Source organism: Podarcis melisellensis (genome assembly GCF_964234715.1).
Source record: "Podarcis melisellensis genome assembly, chromosome: 6".
NCBI lineage: Eukaryota > Metazoa > Chordata > Lepidosauria > Squamata > Lacertidae > Podarcis > Podarcis melisellensis.
The window spans coordinates 41,882,469-41,908,067 of NC_138538.1; the positions used below are offsets into that span (position 1 = coordinate 41,882,469).

The following is a 25,599-nucleotide window of genomic DNA, read 5'->3' on the forward strand; positions in this document are numbered from 1 at the left end:
TCACAATGGAGCGGCTGAGAGAGCGGCGCCCGCGTGATCCGAAAAGGGCCAATCGCGCAGGCGCCCCCGCCCTCTTCCTCCCCGTCCGCCATGACGCTTGCGGGCAGGGTCGGCCGAACCTGGTGAGAGGCGCCATCTTAGAGGAGGGCAGCGGTGTTGCTGAAGTAGACGCCTCGAGTTCCGTCTGCCGTCCAGAAGAAGAAGACGAGAGAAGGTGACTGGAGGACTGTTGTCCCGACTTCGACAGCGGCTTCTTCTCGGGGTTCGGTAAAGTCCCTGCGCGCGGGTGACAAGGGGCCGGGGTCCCCCTCCCTCAGCCACCGATATAGGTATAAAGGCCGCTTCGTATAGGATTCCCTGGGTTTCCCTGGCCGAGGCGGCTCTCCGTAGGCCTAGGGCCTCTTTGTTTTCAAATTTACTCTCTTCCTTTTGTTAAATGCTCGTTCCCAGTCCCTATCCGAGACTGCGACAGCTTCCTTATATTTATTTTATCTTATCTATGGTTGCCCCTAAATTAACTCCATTTTCTGCTTCATTTTGCTTTTCATATAAATGGCGTCCGTACTGCCCCGCTTTATTTATTTATTTATTTCCCGGCCCTCCCACAGCGATTGTTTTCCTGCTCTTCAAGATTTGTTTAGATAATTCGGTTTTCCCTCCCAGTTTCCCAGATCCTTGCGACCATCTAGGAAAGGGCATTTGGATTAACTGGCCTAATCCCAAAGATGGGAAAACTAGGGCAAAGGAAATCCCACAGTGCGGGATTTTCAATAATAGTGGGGTGTTTGTTTGTTTTTTAAATGAAGTAAAATAAAGCCAAGACCTGCCATTTTTAGTGCTATTGATGTAACAGAACTCTCTGGCATTGCAATTCAGTAGGTACACTGAAAAATAGCAAAACCAGGAAGTACAGTAATTCTGGTTGACAAAAAAAGAGTCTCTGATTATCATGGCATTTAGCTGGTGGCATTTGAGGTTCTTTTCCGAAACAGATTGTTGTCATTGGTGCATGCTGCACTCCAAGATTGAGCTGTGCATCTAGTATGTTTTAGGAATATAATGTCATAGGATAAGCAATTTAAAATACAATGAAAAATAGAACTGCCATTGCATGCTATTGCTAGGCAGCATAGAGACGACTACTTTAATGAAGATGAGGGTGATCAATGGTTGCAGAGGACATAAAATACCTTTTGTAACCAAAATATCTGCAGCATATCCAGTTTGAAACTAGGTACTAGTTCTTCCCACTGCAGACCCTTTGCAACTGAATTAGCTGTAATAATTGTGATAAAGTTTTTCTGTGTGTTGAGCAGCTACTAATTTAGTGTGTTAATTTCCCCAGTCTTTCTGATACGAGAAGATGCAGCAGCTTTAATACCGAAGAGTACATTGTTTCCGCCCAGTGCAGAGTCTGGCACAGATGGCAGTAAAGATGGACAGCACTTTCTAAAGCTATTGTAATTAGAGGTGCTTATCCTATTCATGTGCCTTTCAAAACATGCAAAAATATAGTATCGAAGGACAGATTTTAGGTGGCTTAGTTAACAGAAACCCATATGTTGATAGGGGAAGCTGAGAAATTGGTGGGCATTGGCCCAAGTGGTCATAAATTACCTCAACTGCCATTCTTCTATTCTACCTTGCTGTCAGAATGTCAGAGCAACAAATTTCTTGACCTCTGAACATAAGCTCATTTCAGAATTTGACAATGATAATATGGAAATGGCTCCTTTATATACTTATATTCATTCAGGCATTTGGCTTTGGCATGCATGGTGCTTACTCATTGCAATGAAATGGAGAGGTGCTTAAGAGAACAGTGAATAAAATCTGTGTTCTGTGCTTCAAGACAATTTGAAGTGCATATGAAAATGCTGCTCTTTGCTACCCATCATTAGCACTAGCTGGTTTTTGACCTTCAAAGTGTCTTGTGAACATATACTCTCAATACCTGCAATGAGACAGGGATGTTAACTGTATGCTTGATAATCAGAGTGAGGGAGATAATGTGACACTTTATGAACAGGAATTAGAATATGAAAGTTTCTGTTCCTGTGCCTAAACTTTTCAGTTTACATTCCTAGAAGGGAGTATTGCAGGGGGTGATCCAGCTCTACAGTTCTGTGATTCTACTGCATTTTTTCTCGCATAAGCTCAAAAGTTAGCCCACCATCAGTTGACTTTTGAAAAGCTTTTGTACGATTTGAACACAAAACTGCTCAGCTTTATCAAGGATGTCAGCATCATGAGAATCTGGCTTTCAAGTACTATTCCTACTATCAGAGCTATGCCCATTATTTTTATTGGAGGGGGGGATGGAAAAACAATTACCTTTTCTTAATTGCTTTAAAAAAATTGTTGGTTTTTATATATTGGTGAAAGACACCAACAGTTATTGGATTTCACCTATATATTAAAACAGTGTAATATTGAATGAAGTTAATTGTTCTCAGAGCTGGATGTGCAGTATGTTCTTAAACCATGGCAGATAATATACAAACTGCTTTATAACATGTACTTAAATTCTCCCCCAAGGGGATAGTTTGGTTGCCACTAAATGTGGGCTGATTATGGCAAAGAGAGGTATTGTGCATTTGTCAGAATCCTTCTCCTTGCAGATTTGATCATGTGAAGCACCAATATCATTTAGTGCAAGCAAATCAAGTTTGAATAAATTTAAAAAAACTGGGTGGGAAGAGAATATAATAATGAAAATTAATTGTTGTAGTTATATATATAATTCCCCCTTGTGTAAAATTCATCATGGACTACTATTTCTTTTTCTTTTTAAAAATACTTTCCCCTCTCTATTTTAGAGTTGGGTGAAATACCATGCCAAAAATTACCCCCCAAAATATGTTAGCATTTGTGTGAATAAGAGGTTCCAACCTTTCACTCTTCAATTTGAAAGAAGGAATATATACTCAAAATGGCATTGAAAAAGGGATCAACAATTTCTTTTCTTTTGGGTCACTTTGTGACTGAAGATGCATTGGTTGCTATGATGTTGGACCTGCTGCATCCTTTCAACCTTATCACTGAAAAACAGTGACTTATGGTGTATCTTTACAGTGATGTTTGGTGGACTGAGCAAAATTAGGTACAGAAAAAACAAAACAAATTTAACATTTTGACAGCAAAATCAAACAGTTGCCTTGATTTTGTAGTACTAAGCCTGTTGCTTTTTAAACTGCATCATGCAGTTAGTTTCTGCATAAAAATTAATTGGATCCCAATTTGTCTGAAAATTGTTCTTAATACTCTATACATCATGTGTACACCCTATGTCTATGTACCTATTTGTGTGCTTATGTGGGAAATGATTGGTCTGAAATTTGTATGGCAATTTATTTTTAGTTCCCCAAATTCGAAACATTCTGTTGCAAAATTTCAATCTTTAAATTTAACTACCATGCTTGTATATACATTGTTGCATGTATAAACACAAATGTATTTAAGGATACTTATGTGTATATACATATCTGTGTTTATACATACAAGTATTTTTTTTTAACTATACAGTTTAATAAAGAGCGGGGAAGATTTTTCCTTTTTTCCAATAGGTGGAAGAAATCTTGAAGACCAGAAATTGAAAAATGTGTTTTAATTAAAAAAAAAATTAAAATTTTCCGGCTGTGGAAGATGGATCTTCTTTGCAGCCAGTTTGAAACACAAGTTCATCTTTAAATGAACAATTTATTTTGAAGAGGCAATTAACCTTCACTATCTCCAGTCTTCCTGACCGTTCAAATGGACTTGCTTTCTCCAGTAGTTGTAATTCACCCTGTCTGAATTTTGAATGAGAATGAGATGTGTTCCTTGGAAATGTGAGGAAGAAAAGTCTTTCTATCCCGTTATTATCAATTCATGGATTGAGTGTTGATTCGACCTACAGGAGAAAAATAACTGGAAGTCTTTGAAGACAGAGTTGCATGCTGAACCTACCAAGGTATCTCAGTGAAAAATGTATTCATTTGGGAAGGTTTAGTGTGTGAACTGTAATTCAACAGGTGCTTAAGATATATCTTAGCAGTTGCTAAAATTTGAAGGGTTATCAAAACAACTAGCTGGCAGCAGTTTTCACCCAGTGGCCAAGGTTTCTGCAATCGCATATGCAAATGTTCTAATTATTCAACTTGGCGCATGTCCCAATCTCAGCATCCCCTCTTGTCAGTTCACCTCATCCATCTGTTTTAAGCAGTCAGCAAAGAAGTGGTGTACAGGAATATCCCAAAATATTAAATGTGTGTTGTCTGCTTGTTGCCAAATATGAAACTTCTGTATTTCTGGATTTTTTCCTGATATTGCTGGACAACAGATCTTCTTGTCCCTCACCATTGGCCATGCTGTCCAGAGGTTAATGGGAGTCGTAGTCCAACATCTGCAGGGCACCACGTTGGCTACCCCCGCTTTAGTGTTTCTTACTATGATGTAAAGAAATTGGATGTCAGGAAATTGGAGGGTAAACAGATTTATGTGGTTTGTTTTTAAACTGGGAACCAGTTTTCGTAACATACATAAAAGTAGAATGTGTTTACCTAACCTACTGGGGTTTAGAACTTATTATGTGCCATTGAAATAAAAAAGAGTAGCAAAGCTTGTGATTTGTAACATGAATGTTTCTTTTTATTTTCCTTCATCTTTTTCCAAGATTATATTTTAAAGAAGATAGCAGTAAATCCAACCTATAGACGGTTTTGCCAGTTAAACCAAACTGATCAGCCATCACTGAGAGAATAGTAAACCTCTGTTCAGCCACCAGTCTCTCCAACAAAAGCTGACAATAAAGATTCAGCCGAATATGTCTAACCAAGGAGATGATTGTTACTTTTATTTCTACTCCACATGTACCAAGGTTTGTATTTTCCCTGTCCTCTAGTCTTCTTTATTCATGATTTTGCAGTATTATAAGTATAATGTAACCTGATACACCCAATAGACTCCAGCCAAGGCATCCGTCCCTTCCTTTAGTGACTTTATTGGTAGCCAGGAAGAGGAATATGCAAAGTTGTAGTAAAACCTTTAAAGTTGCTTTTGTGCATAGGAAATGCAGTTCAATGAAACCTTGGTTATATTAGTTTGATTTTCAATGTATGTATTGCTTACCAAGACCATATTTCATTCTCCAGGGTGACAGTTGCCCCTTCCGTCACTGTGAAGCTGCTCTGGGGAATGAAACTGTGTGTGTGCTTTGGCAAGAGCAGCGATGTTTCAGAAGTGTCTGTCGATTTAGACACATGGAGATTGATGTAAGTATTGTCTCAATATATAGTCTAGCAGTGTGATTACTCTTGATATCTGGGTCTGTAATACAGACATTGTGTGCATTGTTGAACTGTCGTGTTTTTTGCATAGAACATTTTCCTAAAAGCTATAAAAACATAGGCATGATTTAGAGCTATCAAGTTAGTTTGTTAAGTTTAAGTTTGCAAGGTTATTTTGGTAACTCCTGCCTTGCTTTGAAAAAATACATCCACACACATACACTTATAAATGAAGAAACTGTTCATAGTTGTTTGAGATTCTCATGTTTAGACTACCAGCATGAGTTTCTTAGTCTCTAAGCACCTTTCCAGCTTGATTTGAATTTGGGGTGCTATTATTTGGGTTGGTTTATTATATGGTGACTGTGTTTTTTTACATTAAAGCTACAAAAATGAGAGAAGAAACATGTTAACTCTGTTTTAGATATTTTCCCTTGTCCACCATGTGAGTTGTCCTAGCGTTTTCATAGTATGAGCTAGCTTGTAGAATTGTAATGCATTTAGGCCGCAATTAGTGTCCCACAGTTATTTCTGCCAGTAACCCATTACCTTGTTTGCATACTATGCACACATGAGAATGTTTTTGGGAAGAAACAGGATGACCTGTGTGGACAAGAAATGTGATAGCAGGACCTACCCTATGGCTATAAAAAATGGAAGTGCAGCACATGCTATTTGGTTTTTAACAATGATTGTTTTTAACAGTGCATACCAAACAGTGCATTCCCTATTCTTAAACAATAGTGGGGTAAACATAAAGTTAGTCTATCTTATCAAAAGGTGTGGCAGGCAGTAGGATTTGGAAGGAAAAGAAGATATCATGTAGGATATAGGAAGGTAGAACTGAAATATAATAATGGGTCAGGATCCAAAAAGCCTATGGGTGAGTGAAAAGCAGTTTCACATATGCACTGTATGTGTGTTACTCAATCTCCCCTCTGCTTCATCTCTTATGCTACATTGCATTTATCTGTACAACATGTATTTCCCAGAAGGGCTGCTTTTCAGGGTATGAGAGAGGTTGTTGGCACAGCTTGTGTGCATGAGTGGAACTCCACATGCAGCCAGTGTTAGAAATTGAGATATGAAAACTAGGAGCTAAATGGCACCTTAAACCTAGGTTACGGGCACAACAACGGAATGTCTGGGCATGCTTTTTTTAATAACAAGAATAAAAAGTTGAAAATGAATGAACTGCAGCTAAAATATTATGTTCATTTTCCCCATGATTTAGTCCTCACCTGAAGACTGCAAAAAACAAAGCCATGCTTCCCCTGCCCACCCTGCTAATATTCTTAAGACAGTCTCTTCTCCAGTCTTCAGAAAGTGGTTGGAAGTGGGGAAGGCAGAAAAGGGTCCCCCTTTCCTTCCACTGTGCAGTCTTAATTTGAAATCTGCGCCCAGAGCTCAGAAACTGCTCGTGTTAATGAAATTCCCTGTTGCAAAATGCACCTAGAACAGTGGGAGTTTCAAACACTGCAGGCCTTTGGATCCTGGCCATTGTGATTAAGTAGTCTCTTCACAGATGACTGCCTGTCCTAAACGAAATGGGGAAAAAATATTTGCATTATCAGTTCTTCTCCTGATGAGGCTTTAAAGGTTATGTTGCTGATACCATCTCAGTGTGTTACTAATTTACGTTGTGGACTTGCAGGTACACCTATTGCGTACACTTATTGCCTATGTTTTGTCTTCAGAAAAAACGCAGTGAGATCCCATGCTTTTGGGAGAATCAGCCAGTGGGCTGTCAGAAGATGAACTGTGCATTCCACCACAACAAGGGACGTTTTGTGGATGGGCTTTTCTTACCTCCAAGCAAGAGTGAGTTGTAATTTCACCTTTCAGCATGTCTCTTTACCCCTATCTATCTACAAAAGATCTTGCATTCTTTCTTCAGACTTCCACATTTCTGTAGGTTCTGTAAGGAAAGCCATACTAGCCTGACTTCTCCCCCCAGCAGTGCATCAAAAAAATCCAGCAGCAATACAGTAGATAAAGTTTATGCAGGGATACGTTCTTTTTTGCACAAAGGTGGATGCTTCACAACATAGTTTTTGTAGCTGTTAACCCAAATACTATCGAAGGTGTGAGGAACCTTTGACCCTCCATATGTTGCTGGAATGAAACTCACTTTCCTTGCCTTTAGCTACGCCTGCTGGGGCTGATGGGAATTGTAGTTCAGCAACATCTGGAGGGCCAAAGGTTCCCCACACTTGTCCTACTAGCAGCTTGAAGACATCCGTGTGAACACAGCACTCTGAAAAGTGGTTTACATAACTTTAACCACAACCCTGCAGCCCTTCCTCTCCCTTTTTAAATTGCTATAACCATCTAGGAAGCTCTTTGAGACAAATAGCTGACTTGTTTGTATTTAACATACAACAGGGCAAATACTTTCACCATCATTTCTTTATGGTTAACTTCCTAGAAGCATTAGGTGACCAGTGTTTCAGAATTCTAGATCTGATCCATAAGAATTGTCTTTAGTGTAGATGTGTGTGTAAGCAAGATAGAATAGGGCCACCACTTACTGGAGATTTTTTTTCCAAATTTAAGTATCAGTAAAATTATTATATTAATATTGGTCACAATCTTTGCAGAATGATTTTGATATTACTGGAGAGATTTTACACACGATGGATCAGATACCTATCTATATTACTGATAATGGTTTTCAACTTGTAGTTTATAGATTCTTGTGCATTTTTGTTTAAAGCTGTTCTAAACGTGCCTGAACCTACGGAAGAGGAGATGAAGGCTACACAGATTTCATTGCAACAGAATAAACTTTCTGTTCAGTCCAATCCATCTCCTCAGCTGCGTGGGGTAATGAAGGTGGAAAGTTCTGAAAATGTACCAAGCCCCACTCATCCACCAGTTGTTATCAATGCTGCAGACGATGATGAAGATGATGATGGTGAGCAAAATATAGTTCCCTAAAGCATGATTCTTCGCCGTTGTTTCAGTGCATATCATTAATGCAGTCATTGCTTCAGTGCGTACCCCACCTCATCCTGCAGATCCTCAGAGTGCCTAGCAACTTATATAAAAATTAAAGTAAATTAAAATCAAGATGAAAACAACAACAAATATGTCAAAGCAGGTGATAGTATTGGGTATTATCTAGGGTTGCCATACGTCTGGAATTTCCAGAACACACCCCAAATACTGCAACCAAAAGCAGTGTCTGGGTGGAAATTGGCAAAATGTCCAGGGAAATCCGGAATTATGGCTGCTGACAACCATCAGTATTGTTTTTGTCAATGTTCCTCACAAATAGCTCAAAAACGTCCAAGCTCAACAACTCTGCCCTCCCCCCCCCAGCTCTGGATTATCACTTTTTCAAATATGGTAACCCTAGCATTATCCCAGCACCATGAAACATTTCTTCCACTGGTGCTTCTTCCAATCCTCTGGAGCATATGGAGTGGGGAGGTTTCCACCCTATAGCATCTGAGAGTAGCAAAACTTAATTGGCAAATCATAGTTCTTCTACCTACCTTTTAATTAATTGTGTGTTGTACTGATCTTACTTTACTAAACAGGTGAGACAATCCAAATAAAGTTTTACTTGATTCACAGTTCTAACTTATATATGCCTACTCAGAATTAAGTCTGACATATTTCAATGGAGCTTGCTTCCAGGTAAATGGGTATAAATCAATACAGCCTAAGACTTAGGCACATTTGGGAATCTGTCTCACTGAACATAGTGGGCTTACTTCTGAATAAATAGGAATGGACTCAAAGTAGCAATGTTACTTCTTTCAGATCAATTATCGGAAGAAGGTGATGAATCTAAAATGCCTGTTCAACAACCCTCTGCGGAGGTTTCTAATGGATTGCGGGTTATTTCTACTCGGAAATCAGCAAGTAGCACAAAACAAGGTAAAGGTAGGAACTAATATGCTCAAAATAAACTGAGTGGACCCTTAGCAAGGGATTTTGGCCAAGGATACCTACATTCAGCATTTGGGTTGGATTGTTTATTTGCTTCAGTGTGTGTTTATATTTCAGTTCTTGCAATTGAGGACTTGCAAAGTATGTTTTCATAAATGCTGTTTGTTTTTGAAGCAAGTATTGGAGAGAAGGACATTAGTGTGCTGGTGCAGGAAGGTAGATGGGGTATAGAGAGTGGAAAGGATATAGGAGCTATGCAGAAAGATGGGAACAAAAAACCAACAAACATTTTTTGTCCACAGGAAGTGTTGTGGAAAGTTTTCTGGAAATATTTCCTCTGCATATTTAGGGTAATGTGCATCAGAACATGTTCAGTTTGCAACGGAATATTTGCTGGTGCCCCAGAGAGTGATCTAATTAAGCATATTGATTATACTTGTATAGAGTAAACAAAGCTGAAAACATTGAAATTGCCAAGTTTGCTTGTGGCACCCCAGATGTTTGATTCCAGCTCCCATCATCCTACGCCATCATGTACAAACAATGATCAGATGTGATGGGCAATGTAGCTCAGTAACTTCTGGAGGGCCACAGGTTCTCACCCCTGGAATAAATTTTCACAGGTTATCTAACTTTGAGCTTGTTTGCTGCGTTTTCGTATTTGAAAGAAACTTATCCGCTTACTCAGATTTTCACATTTTGCAGTTGATAATTTGAATTTTGGAATCAAAACCCTTGATGAGATCAAGTCAAAAAAAATGAAGGAAAAATCAAAGAAGCAAGGTGGTGAGTTGACCTTTGTAATTGTGGGGATATTCCACAGCATTATGTTTGGCCACCCTCATTGTTGCAGTGTCTGTTATTAGAAGTCCAGGGTGGGCTGTTGCTTGCTTTTGCTTAGAGCCTTGCAAATGCTAATGTTCGAATCCCTGCGACGGGGTGAGCTCCTGTTGCTCAGTCCCTGCTCCTGCCAATCTAGCAGTTCAAAATCACATCAAAGTGCAAGTAGATAAATAGGTACTGCTCTGGGGCGGGGGGGAGGTAAACGGCGTTTCCGTGCGCTGCTTTGGTTTACCAGAAGCGCCTTAGTCATGCTGGCCAGATGACCCGGAAGCTGTATGCCGGCTCCCTTGGCCAGTAAAGCGAGATGAGTGCCACAACCCCAGAGTCGTTCGCAACTGGACCCAACTGTCAGGGGTCCCTTTACCTTTATGTGTAGCCTTGGATGTCCCAGTGATAATTGATTCAGCAGTTTTGTGCCCTACAATTGAATCACAGCAATTAAGTGTTGGGATGGTGGCTAGTGGAGGTTGTTCGATGATTGTTCAAAGAAAAAAAGAATTTTGGATTGGCCTTATCTTAAGGCACCAATGCATTACAGTTGGCATTGTATAGTAGCCAAGAGTGTGAACTTAGAAGCCTCATATTCAAAGTGCATCTCTACCACAAATTCACGAAATGCCAAATAGTGGTGGCAGTGCAGCTTAATATAGCTTTGTCTTGCTCTTCTCAGACAACCCCTCTGAAGTTTCTGCTCAGATTCAGACCCATCCAGGCCCAGAAAAAGAAAATGTACGGACTGTGGTCAGAACTGTAACTTTATCTACAAAGCCAGGTAAGTGTAATTCTGTTTGTATTCAGTTCAGCAGCTCTGGTAGGTGTGGCATTTCTGGAAATGCCCTTCCTCTTTATTGATTAGCATCAATGTTATGATGTGTACTCATGTATGTTCGTGTACACACTGCTGAGAGGTTTAGGATCTTTTGCTGGAGTTATGACGTGCACTTATTATGGATGTGTGTTAATCCTTAATCTTATTCCTACAAGAAACTCTCACATAGAAATAAAGGAAGCTTAGTTTATTATATAAATCAGGAGTGACAGAATATATATATATAATGCTGCTTTAGATAGCAAGGTTACAGTCTAAGCGAGTAGCAAATCACAATACAAACACACTTTAAAGAGCAGAAAATACCCTATCTATTCTAACACCTACATAAGCAAGGTGACAATTTTGCCATAAACCCACACAAGAAGGGAAGGGGAAAAGGAAAGTATACCTGTCCTTAAAGCGAAGCAGTAGGGGGCAGAGTCATAGGAAGTGCTGGGTAAGTTCTGTTGTATTGGAGCTGGGAGAGCTAGCTAACCTTTTCATCTAATGGTCTTTTTATACCCTTTTTTGCCAATGCATTGTGATGGAGAAGGGAGGGACTGTGAAATGAGTGATTCTTACAATTTCTATACTCACTTTAAGAATAGTGAGAAATGGGATAAACTGGCCATCCCATTTGTTTGTTTAACAAGAGGGTTGTCATGTGTAATCTTCCTGCCTCTTTCACCTATGGTCACCCTGTCTGTTTGACAAAAGGTGAAAGACATGTGATAGTGAGCAATTATCTGAATCTAGGCATCTTTGCTTGCAATCTGCCTATATATATCACCTTACCATTGTGTGTGTGGATCCCATTGAGGAGTTGAGTATCCTGTACTTAACAACTAAATTTGCATGTGTCAATCTGGTCAAATGCAAGTAAATAAACTGTATAAATACTGTTTGTATATTAGCCAAGAGGCTTTAACAGTTTATCATAGAATAAAAACTACATATTAATACACATATTAAAGCAATTGGTTTACTTCAGACATCTGTTAAAGTTGTTTGCCCTTAATTTTTGTCAGGTGAAGAGCCTCAGATTCGATTGACTGTTGCAGAGAGATTGGGAAAACGGAAATCCTCTACAGGTGAGAACCAGCATGTAGAATTAAAAAAAACCCTGCTCCTCTATTAACATATCAGCCTTAACCATTCTATTCCATCATAGGTGTATACGTGCACAGAAGTTCTGATCATGGGTACATTTCCCCCCCTGTTTTTGAACCTTGATGATTTATTAAATTACTGTATTAAAGTATATGCCATTTATGGCACAGCATAGAATCTGCGGCAAGGAGGATTTTCATTTTTCTTGACATTTCAGTGGAGAGCTGTGTAAAAACTAGACCGGTATCAGCTCTTATCACACTCATCTGCTTCTTGCGCTGCCACAATGTGTGTGCACGTGTATGTATATCTCTACCTTATCTTTCTAGGCAAAATGTTCACTAAATGTGTCTTTCAGTATCATAAGACTGATGTGGATGTAATTGCCACTAAAAGTAGCAAGCGTAGCTGAAAGCAAAAAACAAAAGCCTGACAATAATCTTTCTTTCTTCTCTTTTTACTGTTAGTTTCTGAGAGTGGTCTCCCCCTAAAACGTAGCCTTGCTGAAAGACTGGGAAAGAAAGTAGACTCCTTGGAGAATGCAGACAAAATACCAAAGAGAGGTAGGTTTGTTTAAATAGTAAAATGTGTTCTACTTCTTTTGTAGTGGAACAAGCCTGTTTAAGTGAAATTGTTCTAAAATGTCAGTGAAACTCCTGTTTTTATCAGGGATGAGGAATCAAATGCATATAATGGAAAGGTCATATTAACAGTTGTTTGTTTCAAAAATCTTGTATGCTGTCTCCATGCAGGATGTACACAAAGTATTCCAAATTCCATAGTCAAGGTGATCTGTGCACAGGGCATAAAATGTAATTGCTTTGATAGAGATTTTTAATATATTTTTTTTTTGGGAAGAATAGTAGATCTATTTGCAGTTCATTTGTGGTTCTTTTGAGTTGCAGAAAACATACAGTATTTCATTTCACTTTTAATTTGTATACCACCTTTCTTATGTTACTATACAGAAGGCAGTTTACAAGCTAAATAAACAACAAAATAGACAGCAAAGATCGTATACCTGATAACAATCTGATCCAATACAAAAAAGTCATAATAAAAACATAACTTTAAAATAAACAACTACTATCAAATTTAAGAATTACTAAACTGTAATCAATAAAAATAATGGCAGATCATGATGCATAAAATGCTACAAAACATACAAAACCATGTAAAAGGATCAAATTTAGAAACAAGGACAGACAAATTATAACATTAATTTTTAAAATGCCCTGGAACTCCTCTCTTCCCAGGTGCTTCTGCTGTTCTCAAAGTCATGGTCTGGGAAAGGCTCTTAGGGATGGAGGGTGGGCAAGGCAGGTGGAAAAAGCCATTGCCTGATGGCCAGCGTGAAGTCTTTTTCCCATCACAGTTCTTCATCTGGAAACATCTCTCTTATGAAGACTCCTTGGGCTGGAGGGTGAAGCAAGCCATATGAAACAATTTTCTGTGTGAAGCCATAGGTCAGCTTCCTCAACCCTAGTGCCCTTCAGCTTCAGCCAGCATGGCCAATTGTCAGGAAAGATGGGAGTTGTAGTCCAAGGCACTAGGAAGATTGCTGTAGGAGAACAAAACAGGCGACTCCTGTGTAACTTCCTTCACCATTTTATTCTTTCTTTCTGCAGTACAAGTTCCCTTGTCACTTAAAGAGAGACTAGGATTACCATCTGAGCAGAACAACATGGAAACAGGTAACAATTGGTTTTATTGGAGTACCTTGGGATGTCCTCTTCCTATTTCTTGCAGGTAGATCTTTGCCTTAGTGCAATCCAAGCTACTCTACTCAGAAGTAAACCTCACAGAGTTTAATGTGATAATAATATATAAAAGGCTAAAATCTATAAAAGGCCCATGTCACAGAACAGCCTGCAACTGTTCTTTTTTCTTACCTCCTGAATTGAGAGCTCCTTTATGGAATGAGATCTTGCTCTCAGCATTAGTTCTTCAGCAATGTTTTACATACTGCTCACTTTTTGACTTGGATAATCTACTTCAGTATGCAAAAAACTGGCAAGGGTTGAAATACGACATGTACATCTTAAGGGAAGCCCATTTAGAATGAGGTTGGGGGATAAGAAGCAGATTGTTAAACTCTCAGAGTGATACCACATCTTTTGGGAGCAAAAGTATATACAGCCTAGAACAGTTGCCATTTTGACTAACATAAAAATGCAAACTAATTAATTCTATTGTGCATTTTTTCATTTTGCTTTGCGTTTGTGGTGTAGAGAATGCTGCCCAACCAGTAGGCGAAATTCGTGTGAAAACACTGGAAGAAATCCGTTTGGAGAAGGCTAGCCAAAGAAAGGGAGAAATTCATCCCAAACCCAAGGTTCAAGTAACTTTTACCATTGATGAGCCCAATGCAGTTGCAAAACCGTCTCCTGCCATCAGGATCAAAACCTTTTCAGAGGTCCTGGCTGAGAAGAAGCAGAGGCAAATGGAAGAGGAGCGCATAAAAGCTGAAAAAGGGAGCCTTGCTGGACCAAAGCATGAGGGTGAGCCCCAGAAGCAAGGCTCCTTGGTTTCAGCTGTTTCCAGCAGAAGAAAGCTGGAGGAGCCTTCTGACAAAGCTAAGGACTTTAGGGAGGTGCGCATCAAAACTCTAGAGGAAATCAAGCAGGAAAAAGCCCTCCGAATGCAGCAAAGTGGGGAGAACACCTCAAAGACGCAGACGCAAGCTGAGCGAACTCCAGTTGGGAGGAGACAGTTGTGCATTACCAAGCCAACAGGTACTATGCATGCCCTGTTTGTAGCACCATTTTACTACTAAATACTCATATTCAGAATGCATGTTGAAGCAGATTTTTTTTTATAAATGATAAAATTGGTATAAATACTTGTGATAGATTTGACTGCTGGAACATAGGGTAGAGCAGTATCAGGAACTTCAGCTGCAGAACATAATGCTGACGTCCCCCCTTTCCCACACATGGCTCTGAAATGAGCTCAGAGTAAGGGAAGGGAAAAAGCATGAGTAGGGTATTCATAGGAGGAGAGTATTGGCAATGGCAGGAGGCGTTAAGCATTCTTTCTCCTGCCCTTCAAGTGTCCTTCCTGCATTTTTCAGCATTTCAGCAAATGGGATCGCACATTTTAATTTGACCTTAAATTCAAGTGGGGGTATTATTTTCAGTTCACTTTGTAGGAGCCTGTAACTAATGCCAGAAAAAATATTTCTGGGGGAAAACAAGCATTTTCAGCTGGAAATAACTTAAATAAGCCTGTTGGCATTTTAGTGTATTTTTGGTCTCTGTGGAAGCCGCCCAGAGTGGCTGGGGAAACCCAGCCAGATGGGAGGGGTACAAATAAAAAATTATTATAATATTATTGTTATGCACATTTTCTAGTTCAGGACGGGATAGGATGTGTCTGGGCAGGATGTGTTCCTCAAAATTGAGGAATTGAGATGAATTGCCTTGCTTGTAGTGCTTCATGGACCTTGGTGTTAGAAGGTAGCAAGCATTTCAAGCAAGATAGAAGAATGCTGAGTGTGGTGTTTACCTGTCCTCATAAGGTGGGAAATAGCTGTGCCTCAGGAGAGTTAATTCTCCTTTTAGAATGATCATTGTGGTGTTTTAACAGCTCCTGGAAGAGAAAAAATACATCTAGAGCTGAAGTCCTCTCCAAGAACTTTTACATCAGATGCCACTGCGAAGGTAAGTCTTCATTTTGGTACACAATACATTCTATGTTCAAAAACAGACCTTGCTACTGATGCATGTTCATTATCATCTAGCATCTTTGGAAACTGCCTGACATCTATGTCAGGACTGGCTGTCACGTGATACACAAACCCTGCTTTCTCATTCTTCTAGCCCCATTTAGATCCCATTAGCTAATCAGCTCTGGGCCAAAGTTCAGCATAATATATTTTGACAGCCTATTATGAAGGGCATATCATGCCACCAAGAAACACAATGGGGCATCATTTTTCTGACAGACAACCCCAGACTATGACTGCATCATGGTTATAAAAAGCCAAAAAAGTAAAAACAAACAGAAGTAAGAAATCCTGAGTACTATCCAGAGCCAGGCCACCCAAGGAAGCATGTCAAGATACTGAAATCTTGGGGGGGGGGGGCTGTCTTTCCCTGGGAAGCACCTGTTTTCTCACCCCTTTATTTCTCATTGTCTACTCAGCCTTTGAATGACGGCATGAGCAATTCACATTCTAAAGTCCAGGTGAAGAGCTTGGAGGAGATAAGGAAGGAGAAGCAACGGCTAAAACAGCAGCAAGAGAGGAAGCCCCAGGAGGAGCAAGTGACTGTGCCATCTGCTGGGGAAGAAACTGCAGAAGGGAAGGCCCCAGGGGCGAAAAATCCTGTATCCCCAGTGACAACAGGGAAAAGCCGTCCACTTACAAAGAGGTTGCTGGTGAGATCCCAGGAGGCAGCGCCAGAGAACTTGGGGTCAGAGGAGTCGAGACTTTCTGCTCAGCCTGTAGAACGAAAGATTAAAGGTATACAGCAACACCTTGATGGTAATCAAGAGTCAAAGAAAGGTTGGCTTCCTTAAGCTGCTCATAAGAGGTAGAACAAGAGGCTTTTAAATTTCTGCCATCAAGGTTCCTCCTTGTTTTAAGTTTCAGCATTGCCACATGACCTAAGTAACAAGGTGTATATTCTTAAGCATACTCCCACATTCCACTTACATGTCTTAGGTGCAAAGGGATGGGATTAATATTCTTGCATAATACTGATACACACATTCCGAAATTGGCAAAACATCTTGAGCTTTCATCTATCTCTTGAGATAGCATGTGTGTTCCCAGTTGCTTCAACTATTTTAATGCCTATGGAAATCAGAGCCTTTTCTGTCTCATACTATCAACCTGCCTTGCTCATTTAAGCTGTGAGTCACAAATATCCACTGCATCACTCCTGAGACAAAGGCACAAGGATGTATAGTATTAGAGGGACAAATCCAAAGCCCAGAGTTCCTCTGCGAAGTCCTGGCGACTCTGCTTAGCCAGGTAACTGGACCCCTCTTGGTATATGGCATGAAGCTGCATGTGCTCTCTCTCACTTAGTGCTAGACAATCTCTGGATGTGGGAGATTTGATAGCATCATATCTGGGCACTGTCCAACACGTCCCAATTGTATGCTTCTGCACATGTGGCAAAGACACATTCTTAGTCTTAGTTGCAATAGCATACCCTCCAACATTTCTCTGATGAAAATAGGGACTTCCCATTCCATGATGATAATTGTACTATTTATATCCCACACATCTTACTGGGTTGGCCCAGCCATGCTGGGCAGCTTCAAACATATATAGAAAATAATAAAGCATTAAACATTTTTTAAAATTCCCTATACAGGATTGCCTTCAGACAGCTCAGGGGTCAGAGAACTCCCTACCCTCCAACATTTCTCCAGTGAAAATAGGGACATTTTAAGGAAAAGCAGGGCATTCCAGGATCAAATCAGAAACTGGGGCAGCTTCTCTAAATCAGGGACATCCCTGGAAAATAGGGACACTTGGAGGGTCTGCAATAGGTCAAAAAGCCCTTTGCAGGATGCTGCATTTTCATGTAGATAAGAGAACTGCCATGTGCAAAGATCTTTGAGTAATTCCATATCTGACATTTCTAAAAAAGGTCTCGTTGGAGGAAGACAAGTGCTGTTTTTGGTTTTAAAATGTGCTATTCTGGAAAAAAGTGAGGGAGAGAGAAGAGTAAAATTGCCATTCTGTGTCCACGGACTAACCTTGAGTTGCTTTTTCATATTCTAGCCAAACCAAAAGTGAATGTGAAACCATCTGGTGTGAAGCCCGTGTCTCCAGCAAAGCAGGCACTGAAGCGCAAAGCATCAGAGAGTCATCCTTCTGTTATTGCTGCAGTGAAGCCTCTGAGTCTCATCCCAAGCGCAAACACAAAGGAGCACCCATCTGAAAACACAGCCCTGGTAAGAAGATTGATTCATGCTGTTGGAGACTACCTGATAGCTGAAAGTATTAGCTTGTGCTGTAACTTTGCACTTTGAGATAAGTAGCAGGGGTGGGTTTTTTTGGAGGAGGGTACATTTACAGTGCTAAGTGACCAGTCATCTTTTGGAAAGTACCAAAGATTAACTTGAGAGAGTCTGATTTCTTATTTTGAATAAGAGGAGAGTAATAAGATGGATGCTCAAGAATTAAAACGGCATAATGGTGATGGAGAGAGAAAAACCTTCCACAAACTTTTTTCCCCTCTCTCAGGCAAGTGCTCCTGGTCTTCCAGAAGCCACAGAAGCCGTTGTTCCTGAGAGAGTGCAGCCTAACAGGTAATTATTTTATCTATCATCTATCTATCTATCATCTGTCTATCTATCTATCTATCTATCTATCTATCTATCTATCTATCTATCATCATCATCATCATCATCTATCATCACCCTATTATATGTCACTGAGATTGTCCCTTGGAACAGTTGTGCAAGCTGACTTTGAATGTTTATTAGCCATTACTCAAATGAGATCATGTGAAAATTAGGATAAGGTCCTTCAGCTTTCTTTCCATGTAGGTTTGCAAGTGGAGGTCCAGGTAACAGGCACTGGGAATAGATTCAATTAAATTTAATGCCATAAGAACCTGGGATATAGTGGAGTTCATATTGAAAATTCCAAGACTGTAGTTGCAGATTCTGAAGAAATACAGTTAGGCCAGTAATAGATTAAGGTACATCATAATACTTGAAGCAGCTTAAAATAAATTAATACAAATTGTGAATATTTTCCATTGTACTAGTTTTAATTTAATCAACAAGATAGAGTCAAATGTTACCAAGATTTCACTCTTCAGATCCTACTGCACTGAGGAGATAGCAGTACTCTGGATGAAGTGTTGAGATATCTCACACTAACGCTGACAAAAATTTGCCTTTTAAAGCCAAATTATGATAATTTAGAAACCAACTGCAACTAGACTAGCAAGATCCCAAAACAACAGGCACTTGTCCTTGGTTTTTAACATGGGTACCAACAACACATTTATTCTGACATAACCTTTTGTAGGTAATACTGTGTGATTTAGGTAAAGGCTAAAGGGACCCCTGACCGTTAGGTCCAGTCGTGGCCGATTCTGGGGTTGCGGCGCTCATCTCGCTTTACTAGCCGAGTGAGCCAGCGTACAGCTTCCGGGTCATGTGGCCAGCATGACTAAGCTGCTTCTGGCGAACCAGAGCAGCACACGGAAACGCCGTTTACCTTCCCGCCGGAGCGGTACCTATTTATTTATCTACTTGCACTGGAGTGCTTTCGAACTGCTAGGTTGGCAGGAGCAGAGACCAAGCAACGGGAGCTCACCCCATCACGGGGATTTGAACCGCCAACCTTCTGATCAGCAAGCCCTAGGCTCTGTGGTTTAACCCACAGCGCCACCCGCGTCCCAGCTATGTGATTTACTTATTTGTAATTAAATGGTATATAAATGCCATAAAATAGCTAGGACGCTATAAATGGCTAGGACGCTACTTCTGCATCCGAAGTAGAATTTGCTCAATAAAGCTTATGCTGCAATAAGCTGATTCAGTATTTTAAGTTGTTCAAGACCTTATGCTATTTATCATATCTGATATTTCCCATAAACTAGTTTCTTGCATTTTGTTTTTCATACTGCTCAGTTTACTTTGAACTTAGCTGTCTTAAAAGCAAAACATAAGATGCGGGTGGTGCTGTGTACCGTTTGGGCTTGCCAATCGAAAGGTTGGCGGTTCAAATCCCCACGACGGGATGAGCTCCTGTTGTTTGGTCCCAACTCCTGCCAACCTAGCAGTTCAAAAGCACGCAGTGCAAGTAGATAAATAGGTACCACTCCGGCAGGAAGGTAAACAGCATTTCCGTGTGCTGCTCTGGTTCACCAGAAGTGACTTAGTCATGCTGGCCACGTGACCTGGAAAAACTGTCTGCGGAAGCAGACAAACACTGGCTCCCTTGGTGATGAGCACCGCAATCCCAAGAGTCGTTCGCGACTGGACTTACCGTATTTTTCGCACGATTGGACGCACCGGACCATAGGACGCACCTAGTTTTCAGGGGGGGGGGGAAATCAAGGAAAAAATATGACCCCCCCCGCAGCTCTGGGAGCAGTGGACAGGCTGCACGCAGCCTGTGCGCTACTCCAAGACCTTCTCCCTGCTTTTGCGGGAGGTGGCGGAATTCCCCCACCTCCCACAAAAGCCCACAGGAGCCCCGCTTGACTCCTGCGGGCTTTTCGACCAGGAGGGAGAAGGGACTGAAACGGCCAGTCAGTCCCTTCTCCCTCCTTGGGGAAAAGCCCCCAAGAGCTGTGCGCTCTTTAAAGGCTGCGTGGCTCTTGCAGGCTTTTCTGCGAGGTGGGGAAATTCCCCCACCTCCTAGAAAAGCCAGCAAAGCCGTGCAGCCCCTTTAAAGAGTGCACGGCTTTTGCCTGCTTTTGCGGGAGGTGGGGGAATTCCCCCATCTCCCGCAAAAGCCCGCAGGAGGGAGAAGGGACTGACTCGGCCAGTCAGTCCCTTCTCCCTCCTTGGGGAAAAGCCCCCAAGAGCCGTGCGCTCTTTAAAGGGTGCGCGGCTCCTGCGGGCTTTTCTAGGAGGTTCACCTCCTAGAAAAGCCAGCAGAAGCCACGGAGCCTCTTTAAAGAGCGTGCGGCTTTTGCCTGCTTTTGCGGGAGGTGGGGGAATTCCCCCATCTCCCGCAAAAGCCCACAGGAGGGTTGGAGAGTAGCTGGAAGGCGTCGCGTGCCTTCCTGCTGCCCCCCATCCTCTGGGGCTGGCGATGGGGGAAGCGCTGCTTTCCCCCCCGCCAGCCTCAAAGCCGGGTTGGAGAGCAGCGGGAAGGCGTTGCGCGCCTTCCTGCTGCCTCCCATCCTCTGGGGCTGGCGATAGGGGAAGCGCTGCTTTCCCCCCCGCCAGCCTCAAAGCCGGGTTGGAGAGCAGCGGGAAGGCGTTGCGCGCCTTCCTGCTGCCCCCCATCCTCTGGGGCTGGCGATGGGGGAAGCGCTGCTTTCCCCCCCGCCAGCCTCAAAGCCGGGTTGGAGAGCAGCGGGAAGGCGTTGCGCGCCTTCCTGCTGCCCCCCATCCTCTGGGGCTGGCGATGGGGGAAGCGCTGCTTTCCCCCCCCCCCCGCCAGCCTCAAAGCCGGGTTGGAGAGCAGCGGGAAGGCATTGCGCGCCTTCCTGCTGCCCCCCATCCTCTGGGGCTGGCAATGGGGGAAGCGCTGCTTTCCCCACCGCCAGCCTCAAAGAGCAGACTCTCCTGGCTTCAGCGGAAGCAACGGGAAGCCTCCGGAGCGCAGGCTTCGGAGGCTTTGCCTTGCTATCACTGAAGCCAGGGAGCCTGCATTCGCTCCATAGGACGCACACACATTTCCCCTTCATTTTTGGAGGGGGAAAAGTGCGTCCTATAGAGCGAAAAATACGGTAACTGTCAGGGGTCCTTTACCTTTACGGCTACTTAGTGTAAACATGCATAGATGAAGAAGTTAGTTTAGTGGCATAGCAGTAATCCAGCTATTTCTTTCTGCTAACCGACTGCTTCCTGACCATATCATAATATGACCTAGATGACACTTCAACATAAGGCTTCTTCAGGCATTTTAGTGTGTGAAGAGGAGAGCAGGCCATGCCATGCATAAAAGAAGTTTCTAACCATGCTTAGCTGAATGCAGTTAGAAGCCACTGGTGATAGTGCAAAATTTCCTGTCAGTTCTGATCATTCAAGATCCTTAATTTAGACCTTCCTATATATTGCATATTGGTGGGAATGTGGCAGCAAGGATGGGCTGCTGCACACCAACTATACATATTGCCCTGCACAACACCCCCCTCCCAAATGTTGCTTGAATTCCCATATAAGAATATTAACTCTACTCTTTATGTACCTGCATCCTGCCTATTTAAGTTTCAGATTAGTAACTAACTTACGACCTGTTTGTTGCTAGAGGAGAAACTTCCTGCACAGCTTATTAATATCACACCATTCTGCTGGGGCTAAGGGTTCCCCACGCCCAGACAGGATATCTGTTCCCCCCTTGGAGATGTATCATATTGTTATCTTTTCCCTCTTTGTGAAGCTCTGAACTGCATATGGAGAACCAGGTAGCCTCCACGTTACAAGCAGAGACAGCAGGCGCAACCTCTTCCCATGCAGCAGTAAAGACACGCAGACTGAGCTCAACAGGACCTGGGAAGACACCCACCTCAGTAGACGATGACTTTGAAAAGCTGATATGGGAAATCTCAGGAGGCAAACTGGAAGCAGAGATTGATCTGGACCCAGGAAAAGATGAGGACGACCTCTTGCTTGAACTTTCTGAAATGATTGACAGCTGATTTCATCCCCATATGGTTTATTGTGAGAGAAAATAAATGTTGTATATTTTGTTGGATAACCAAGATTACCCTTTTCTTGGTGAGAAGTTATGGCAAGTCTTAAAGCACACTTGAACTGATGAAAGAAATTGGCTGCATTTGATTGTCCTGTATTGCCCTGCTGGTCAGAGAGATCTTCCTATATGACTGTCTTGTTACTATCCTGCCCACCTGAAATACTTTGAGAAAACCACGAACATTTCAACTAGGGTCCACTTGTTGACTCAACAACCTTCCTGTATATATTTTTGTTACTTAACTGTCACATTTTGTTTTCCAGCCTTGTGGCAAACCTCAATGTCTGTTTCACGGCTTCTTCATTGTGATTTTTTGGGGGGTAATTTCTGTATTCCCAAGTTACTGTGTCAGCTCTTTGAGTCATGCAATTATATTTTCAAATTTGATTCTAGAGCCTGGAGTACAGTTTAAAATGTGGAAGAGCAGAAATGTAGTAATCTCCATCCGAACTTACTGCCATATGGCAAGCGTGGCTTTAGGAAGAAGGAAAGAATATTGAACATTTGTTTTTTAAATCTTCCTCACTGTTATTCTGTACCATTTAGACTAGGTCCCACTAGCAAGCATAAACTCCATAAGGCAAAAGCTAAGAATTTTTGTGTGTGTACCTATATTCATTAAAAATAATTATTGTTTTTCAAACATGCCCTACAAGGGCATGTGAGTTTATTCTCAGGTTTTGTTCTTTTTTCCTGAACTGATGGCCTTTTTTGCTGATATTGCAGCGGTCATTTAAAACAAAGCTTTGGAATGCTGCCTTTTGGCAGGTAAACCAGGTAAACCATATATATGCACTCTTCCCTGCCAAATCCACACAGCTCTCAGCTGTGGTTCTGAATCTGCCCACCTGCAAACTTTTGTACCAATGTTCAGCACTTGAAGCCCCACCAGTGATCTTTATTTGGCAGTGTTCCATGAACTCTGCAGCGTGGCTGTGGAGACTTGGGTGTATTGTATACCCTATCATTCTTACATCCATATTTCATATGATTACATTTTGACTATTGTTAATCTGCAGGATCTTTCTGGTTGCGTTCCTACCAAGAATAAAACATTTGCTTGATTCTGTTGTAAATATATTCACTTTAACTTGGAGAAATCCTGTGCTTTGCAAGTTCACATTGAAATTTTGCCTGTGCAAAATATGGTTGAATAGAGTCATACTTGTAAATTTATGTTAAAAGCTGCCCTGCATTAACTGCTAGTTGACACATTACTCCAAAGAAGTGGGAAACCAGAGAACTTCTGACGGTGAACAAAAGTAACAGACATTTGAGACTGTGAATAGTTTGCAATAGTTTGTGTCTGCTTATGCAGAACCTTCTGTTTGCTGACATTTTTCTTCATTTTTTTTTGGTTTTGTTTTCCCATACAAGAGATTCCTCTCTAGGCTTTTAACTACAGACCCCATTGCTTTCTGTACATCTTTTTGTTTTCTATTTAAATCATTGTATCTGAATCAGATATGTTTGTTATTTCTTTAAACAGTCTGCAGGAAAGAGAAGTATTTGTGTTTTAAATAAAGTTAATGTCGGAAATGTGTTTCAATGTTTTATTTCCAAAAGTTGTGCAGAATAGAATAGGAATTTGCCACCTGTCACGGCTTCTCAGCTTTTACTTGCCCCAAATTGAGATGGCAACATAAAAGGACTGAAGAGCCAGATTTCTTTTTTTAAAAAAAGTCTTACACTAAAACTAGGTCATTGGATTATCGTAGATAATAGAATCAAATTCTGAGGTTAAGTTTATGATGTGAGATTCTCACTGTCCTTTACATTTTTTATCTGCAGAGTTTGATCATAACTCTTTTTACATACTTATGAGTTTTCACCTTTCATAAAATATGGGTAGTCTGCTGCTCTGAGGCGCTTGTACATAGTTGAATAAAAAAAAGTTGTATATTTGCATGAGTAACATTTCAGTGTTCATAAACTATTCAGAAATTGCCAGGCTCCCTAGTGTCTCATGTTATAGATTATTAATGCTGCATCATCAGTATGCCTGATGCTTTACAGAGTACAAGAGGTCTCTCAAGTTTACATTCCAGAATCCAACACATGGAAAATAGGAAATGGAGGGTAATACTTGAAAATTATTTCAGGTATATGTGCTTAGGCAAGATAGGGCAGGGCAAGGGTTCTCAAGCTGGTCGAAGCTGCCAAATAATCATGTAGGATGCAGAGTCATAATAAATTTGCTATTTCTATAAATAGGATTCTTCTTAGAACTTTGGGCATTAAGAATAGTATGTCCCCCAGGATGCTTGGAGTTAACAAGTTAAATGTCTATTTAATGTTAAAAGTAAAAAGAAAGAATGCACGGCACCACTGATCTATCATTAAAAGCCAGCTCAAGGAGAGAGACCACTGATGTTCAGGCAAATATCCATGTAAATGGGAAGAGTATAAGGGGACAATGCATTTTTGCAGATGTGGCATTTTGTTATAGCATCTATGGTTTTGTATGCAAATTGCATTTTTTTATCAGGGGGCGGGATGCTAATAATTATTGGGCTTACAGCAGGCAGAGGGATACTTTAATCCTTTCCTGTGATCCCGAGGAAAATCCTCTTTAAACTAGTATTTTCTTGGGAGAGAAATCCCCCATCGGAAACACTAATTTAAGTCTGCCTGCAGTCTTAAAGTGACTTATTTCGAAGCAGAAAATAACTGGATTAGGTTCATGCCATCTGGGTTTGTTTACAAGGGAATGAAATCTTGCATCAAACAGAATGCAATGTAAACTCACCTTTTGAGTTGTACCCTCAAATTTAAAATTAGTGTCCAGCATGTGATGTACTTGTTAAGAGTCATTTACATGTAGGTTAGTCTTGTAACAGGGTGAAAAGGTGTTCATAATACCACCGGTAAAAATGGTTTTGACCTGCTATGCCATTTCGCTTCATTTGAAAACCAACAGCTTGAAAACTAGATTGCTAGATTGTGTTACATTTGGACTCTGGAAACGCTTTTTCATGGCTTCCAACTTAGCTCATCTTGTTGCCCTGGAGAAACTCTGCAAGATTAGCAGCAGACCAATCCAGAGCCAGTGTCGAATACATAGCTGGCTTTTTGTTGTTATTTCCTTTCTCTAAGATTACTTCCTGTGCTCCCAAGCTGTGTCCTATAAAGATCAATGGAGGGGGGAACAGATAAGAATATTTCTCCTGGCTACAGAAATTTCTCTTGCACAACTCACGGACACATTCCAGTCTAAAGAAAACACTTGGCACACATTTTACTAGGGTTGCCATATTTCAAAAAGGGGAAATCCAGACACAAAAGTTTTTGAGCTTTTTTGACAAAATCTTTTTTTA

At 41.2% G+C, this 25,599-nt stretch overlaps 1 protein-coding gene across 7 annotated transcripts; it reads left to right on the forward strand.

The window, feature by feature from the left end:
- Positions 1-114: 114 nt before the first annotated feature.
- Positions 115-23,821, forward strand: ZC3H11A (zinc finger CCCH-type containing 11A). 7 transcript variants are annotated; one of them, XM_081914559.1, is made up of 18 exons: positions 115-329; positions 3,567-3,952; positions 4,655-4,858; positions 5,133-5,252; positions 6,965-7,088; positions 7,984-8,184; positions 9,039-9,161; positions 9,873-9,953; positions 10,681-10,782; positions 11,850-11,912; positions 12,399-12,494; positions 13,560-13,625; positions 14,163-14,666; positions 15,520-15,593; positions 16,078-16,396; positions 17,672-17,844; positions 18,137-18,201; positions 21,968-23,821. In XM_081914559.1, the coding sequence occupies exons 3-18, from the start codon at positions 4,805-4,807 to the stop codon at positions 22,224-22,226; spliced, it is 2,424 nt and encodes an 807-aa protein (XP_081770685.1). In that variant the 5' UTR covers positions 115-329; positions 3,567-3,952; positions 4,655-4,804; the 3' UTR covers positions 22,227-23,821. The 7 variants fall into 7 exon arrangements, with proteins under 7 accessions (XP_081770685.1, XP_081770686.1, XP_081770688.1 ...); XM_081914560.1 differs by having other exon boundaries at positions 3,773-3,952; XM_081914562.1 differs by having other exon boundaries at positions 3,899-3,952.
- Positions 23,822-25,599: the final 1,778 nt, after the last annotated feature.

Bases quoted from the DNA above. Each gene is read 5' to 3' on its own strand.
- ZC3H11A (XM_081914559.1), top strand. From the start codon at position 4,805: ATGTCTAACCAAGGAGATGATTGTTACTTTTATTTCTACTCCACATGT. The intron at 16,397-17,671 runs GTATACAGCAAC...TTCATATTCTAG, and splicing joins TGTAGAACGAAAGATTAAAG to CCAAACCAAAAGTGAATGTG. The intron at 17,845-18,136 runs GTAAGAAGATTG...CCCCTCTCTCAG, and splicing joins CATCTGAAAACACAGCCCTG to GCAAGTGCTCCTGGTCTTCC.